Here is a 6,000-nt window from a genome sequence, read left to right as displayed (position 1 = left end):
GAACTGGCAGCGTGGCGCCGTCCCTGTAGACCCAGTGCGCCCCCGAGCGTGCTGGGAGACCTCGGAGAGGGGGCACCGGGGCGCTGTCCCCGCGCCCGGGCCCGCGGCTCCGGCTCGCGGCCGCCCCGTCCTCGTTGACGTTTAAAAGGAGCGGCCCGCGCCGCCGGCCGCACTGGCCTTCGCTGGCGGGAGGGGGCCGACCGGGCCGCAGCCCCCTCCCCCGCGGACCATGAGGTGAGGAGGGGCGCCCCGGCCAGCGGCGCAGGCTCTAAGCTTTGGGGGACGTTAGGGAGTGAAGCTTTGGGGGGTGGAGGGGTAACAGGGACCGGATGGAAGGTCCTGAAGGGCTTCCCCTGGGCTTGCTCCCCACGCCCCCCTGGGTTCTGTAAGTCTGGGGACGAGGAAGCCCTTGCAGAACTTCTGGAAGCCGGCCTCGCCTCGTCTCCTGTGCGTATAGACGGCCGGTACTGCGGGTCATCTGGGGTGTAGACCAGCGAGTCGGGGTTGTCCCTTCACGGCAGGTTTTTTATTCCCTCTGTGTATGGTTATCTGGGCATGAGAACCCATTTACACTTTTGTGCCTGGCAAACTTTTTTAGGTTTTTAAAAATTTTTATGAAAATCCTACCTTCTTCATTCCATAGTATTTTCTTTCTTTAATGGGCATTCTTTGTTTATGGGTCTCCATTGTTTTGCCTTATGGGAACTGTGATTTCCATTTGTTTTCTCTATGTTGTCTTCATATTTAAACAACTAGCTTGCCCACTTAGGGCTGTGGGAGATCTTTTTTTTTTTTTTTTTTTTCCAAAGTGAAAACTGCTTTATTTCTCCAGATTATATTTATGGTTATGTAAAAATTTTAGATAATACAAAAAGTCACCCAAAAAACGAAATTTCCTATACTTGACCCACCTGAAGATAACTTGGCCTTGAGCACCTGGCGTGGGGCTGTGAGCCCTGCTGGACCGCGGGGGGCTCTGGCAAACGAGACAGAGTACCTGCGTCTATAGATCTTCCCTTCCAGTGTGGGAGGTGAGCCCACAAAGAGCAGACTGATAAAATACTTGCATGTTGTGATGAGTGCTTTAAAGAAAACCTGCCTTTAGGTGGGGTGATCAGAGAAGGTTTATCTGAAGGAGTGACTTGTAGATTTCACTCAAGTCAGGGTGGGAGCTAAGCCATGGACAGAACAGGAGAAGGAATGTTCTAGTCAGAAATAATGGCATGTGCAAAGGTCTGAAAAGAGGGAAGAGCCTGCAGTGTGGCTGGAACTCAGTGGTAAGTTAGAAGAAGGTGGAGCAAGGTGAGTAGAAAAATGATCTGGAAAATGAATTGATTAATTACATAAATGTTTATTGAAACCTTACTGTGTACCAGGCTCTCCTCTAGGCACTGGGGACGCAGCATGGAAAAGCACAAATTCCCTGCGCTCGTGAAGCCAATAAACTCGTGCTGAGGATAGCCAGATAGACCAGAAAGATGGTGGATGTTGTTAAGTGTCCCAATCGATGTTTAAGCCGTGGTGTGTGTTCTTAAAGATGTAGAGATGCTTCTTTTGTAATCTGCTTTTCTTTCCCCTAAACCATTTATGGTAGGACATTTTTCTATATTATTAAATGAAAAGCTTTTATTTGGGAGCATCTTCATTTGTTTTTTAGATTAAGTCTGACAAATAATCCATAAATTAAAGAACTCTGCAGCAACAAAATTTGCACATTATAAAGCACCGTAACGTTACACACATAAGATAACTTTGTTTTGACAGTCTGCCGTTTGGCTTCTCTTCTACCTCATCCCACCACCAGCAGCCTCTCTGTGGTGGTTTTCTTCTACCCATCGATGTTGTTAGTTTAAATGTATGGATTTCCTATTTACTGAACCAATTTTTAATCCTATAATCTGAATTGATACGTTATCATTTTCATCTCCTGATGGATTCTCTTTGCCAGTGCGTATATTTTAGGATTTTAGTATCAGTATTCATAAGAGAGGCAGATCTTTAATTTCTTTTTTTATGTTTTCTTTGTCAGACTTTGGCACTAGCATTTGACTTCTTTAGTAAAAAGTGGGGAAACTATTCCTTTTACTGAGTTCAGGAGAGATGAAATAGCCTAAATATTATTTACTTTTTTATTTAATTACCAAACACATACTCACTGTATGCCAGCTGTTGGGCTGGATGCTGAGTAACCAGAGATAAACAGAGCAGAAATGGTCTGTGCTCTCATAGGGCTTGGTTCACTGGGGAAGTGGACATTACTGAAGCAATTATGAATATGTGATTGTGAATCATAATAAGTACTCTGAGAGGAAGGAACAGAGTGCTTTTGAGAGAAATATCATTGAAGATCTACTTGAGATTATACTTTTTATGATATGAGGACACGCTGAGTATATGTGCACTAAAAGGTAAGTCGTTTTAAGTGAAATGTTTATTGCATATTTGATATGTACTTAGGTCTGCAGTCAATAGATTTTAAGTAAATAAAATGAAGTCTTCATAATTATAAAAGTTAAAGTAACAGTCACTGGTAATAGTAACTACTAGAGTTAGAGGATATAGTCCACATTTTATAATTGAAGAAATTAAGACTTGCATTAAGTAGACACTTGTAGTTTAACATGTCCAGTTGTATACACCCTCTGGACATCCCACTGAGGTTATACTGAAAGAATAAAGATGTAAGTCTGTGAAAAGAGAATGGGAAAGTAGATGCCAGGTGAAATCAGCTTTGGGAAACTAGAAAGAAATTTGTCAAGTGGAAAGCGACTTTGTGGTTTAGAGGACGCTGAAGGCTGAAGTTCAGGAAGCCAACGAGGAGCAAGCGTATTCCCACCAGGCAGCGTTGCAGCGGCTCAGGATTTAGGAGTTCCGAGTACTTGTCAAGGCGGGAATGAAGGGAGGAGTGAAAATAGAAGGTTTGAGTGATGATTTTTGTAGTTTTGATGCTCTGGATTCCCTTCCCTACTCCCTGTGCCCAGACAGCTGTCTACCTCTCTTCTATCCAGACAGAGGACTGAAGGTTTACACTCTGGAGACGTTCGCTAGGCTCAGACAGCTGAGGAAGGGGGAAGAGCAACTAAAAGAAAATGAAAATTAAGTGAAAGCATACTGAATGTGAACAGTGAAACCAGAGCTATCACTAATGGTCAAATTTATGCTCCTTCTAAACAAGATATTAAAGGAGTCTTTTCTGGAGAAGCTTACCAACCCATGGCAAAATATTGAGCAGATACGGACCTTGGGAGTTTGCCCGATTTAACACCGCCTCCCCAGCGTCCCCAGCAGATCACGTGAGGGAGTGAGGGCTGGTGCACCGGACTGTGAGCGAGCGCTCAGTGCCTCGCGTGCGCGCACACAGCCAGCCAGCGGTCAGAGGCGCTACCGTAACGGAAACCCGACGGGGATAAACAAGTAGAAAATAAAAGGAGCCTGGTAGAAATAGACTTACTGAAGTTAACAGAAGAAACTTCAACCAAATGAAACTACAGTATCTGTAGAAAAGATATGACATCCATGAAAGAAGAGGTTCTTTTTTGTAAGAAATTATTTAGAAAAGGGCTCTGTAAGAGCAGGAAGAAATATATAAGGATTGGATAATAAAGCTCTCCCCCTAAAATAAAACAGCCACAAGCATTAGAAAATAAGAGAAGATAAGAAAAATAGAGGAGCAGTCAAGGGGGTCTTTTGTCTCACACAGTGGAAGGAAACCACCATCTAGCCCCTGAACTGGAAGACGTGAGTTTCTGGGCTAAAGAGGCCTTCTGTCTGATGCCCTGAAGAACAAAACAGGAAAATGAAACCCAGTCATCAGAGGGAATGTGTAGTTCTAAAAGGAACAAGACCAGATTAGTTCTTAGTCATTCCACTTCTGTAAAGAATGGGGGGGCAGAGGGGACAGTTCTCAAACTACTTTTTGAAAAAGAGCTGGAGGGAAGAGAAAGCCCTATAAACTTGAAAATATGCGGAAGTGCTGTTGGGAAGCCCCAGCAGTTCTGTGCGGAGAAGCGGAGTCCTGCAGAGGGGGCGGAGCTCAGAAAGCTCCAGCTGCCCTTAGGGCCTGGAAGCAGCCCCATCCTGAGAGACAGTTGCGGCAGGCCAAGGCTGAGCAGCCATACAGTGCCCATTAAAGAAAGCCGAGAGGACTTGGAAAGTGCCCGGGCGGCCCGGAGGTGTTAAAACAAGCTAGCAACATATTCCTAGAAGTCAGTATATGACCTTGGAAAGCAAGGGAAGTGTCTCTTAATAATAGTGGCCTTGAAGAGGAAAACAGAGATGAAGTACATGTCCTCCTTCCTGATCCAGAGTACACTTGCAGGTGGGAAGAGGATTGGTGGCAAAGGCACCATATTATTTTTTCAAAAATCCTTGGGTACAGGAACGAAGAAGGGGAACTCCTAAATTAAGAAAACTGAAAACTGCTCTGCCCCCTCCCTGTACCCTGAGCCTACTGCTGGTTCAGGACAATTCATCTTGCTCAAATATGAAAAATAGAATGTGCACAATATCCCTACAGTGATGCTGTGGTAGATTGCATGTCTTTTTTGGTTTGTTTTTTACACGTAACATTTTAATACTACGTTTGTTGTTAATTAATTGGTTTCTAGTATATTTACAAGGATGTACAGCCGTCACCACCATCAATTGCGTTATGAACCCCAGGGCTCTACTCCTTGCGTTCCTGCCATGGCTCTGCATTTCTTCCCACTCCAAGGACAGGATATCTTTCCCTCCCCCTTGACTTTGAGTTTGGCGATATGACTTGGTTTGGTAATATCAGGTAGGAATGATAGTATGTTAGTTTCAGGCCTGATAAGCCTTAAGAGGACTTGGGTATTCTCCATGTGTTCTCTGCACCCCTGCCATCTCCATGAGAAAAACATTCCTAGTTCATTGGTGGAAGGAAGACAAGAGAGACATGGATCAAGGCTACCCCAGCTGAAGTAAGCCTGATTCAGCCAACACTGTAGAATTGCAAGCAGTGGTAAATGATTATGGTTATAAGCTACTGAATTTTGAGATGGCTTATTACTAAGCAGTAGTTAACTGATACACATATGTAAGAAAAGGCTCAGGTGGGGGGATATGTACCACAGTTTTCTACAGATGATGAAAAAAACCCCTCAGAATATTGGTATAGAGTAGATCAGGGGTGGGCAAGCTACTGCCTGTGGTCTTGCCTGTTTTTCTAAATAAAGTTTTATTAGAACATACTCATCTCTTTTCATGTGCACAGTATCTTCGTTGTCTTCACGGCAACATTGAGGGTTTGTGAGAGACTGTATGGCTCATACTCCTAAACTGTTACTGCCTGGCCCTTCATGAAAAGGCTTGTGGACCTCTTGACGTAGGTAAAAACCTAAAATTACAACATAAACTTAAAAGTAAACAAATACATCATTCCCATACCTACTAAAATGGCTAAACAGATCATTGTCAGCATTGTTGTGGAGAAGTTAGAACTTTCCACACTACTGGTGAGCATTTAAAACGGCGCAGTTACTTTGGAAAGCAGTCTGGCAGTTCTCCAAAGATTAAACGTAGATTTACTGTACAATCCAGCAGGTCTCTTATGTATGTACCCACAAGAAATGTAAAAATGTCCGCACAAAAACGTGTGCATTGATGTTCATAGCAGCATTATTTATAATAGCCAAAAAGTGGAAATAACTCAAGTGTCCATCAGTTGGTGGTCAGAGAAAGAAAATGTGATATATCCATAAAATATCATTTGGTCATAAAAATGAGTGAAGAACTGTATGTGCTTCCGTACGGATGAACCTTGAAAACATTATGCTGCAAAAAGAAGCCAGCCACAGAGGACCGTTTAGTGTATGATTCCATGTTTGTAAGATGGTTTAGTGTAGGCAAATCTATAGAGACAAATTAGCAGTTACCTAGGTCTGGGGATAGGGAACAGTAAAAGTTGAGGGTGGTGGCTAAGGGGTACAGGGCTTCTTTTTAGGGTGATGGAAATGGTCTAAAATTGATAGTAGCGAT

At 43.6% G+C, this 6,000-nt stretch overlaps 1 protein-coding gene across 1 annotated transcript in view; it reads left to right on the top strand.

The window, feature by feature from the left end:
• The first annotated feature begins 214 nt into the window (after positions 1-214).
• TASOR2 (transcription activation suppressor family member 2) overlaps positions 215-6,000 on the top strand; it is a 66,007-nt gene continuing 60,221 nt past the window's right edge. The window contains exon 1 of the mRNA XM_029955942.1: positions 215-234. Within this exon, the coding sequence (XP_029811802.1) occupies positions 230-234 (5 nt within the window). The 5' untranslated portion in view covers positions 215-229. The remainder of the gene's footprint in view (positions 235-6,000) is intronic.

The sequence above is a fragment of the Suricata suricatta genome, chromosome 10 (genome assembly GCF_006229205.1).
Source record: "Suricata suricatta isolate VVHF042 chromosome 10, meerkat_22Aug2017_6uvM2_HiC, whole genome shotgun sequence".
Taxonomy (NCBI): Eukaryota; Metazoa; Chordata; class Mammalia; order Carnivora; family Herpestidae; genus Suricata; species Suricata suricatta.
This window is presented reverse-complemented; position numbering and strand designations above follow the sequence as displayed.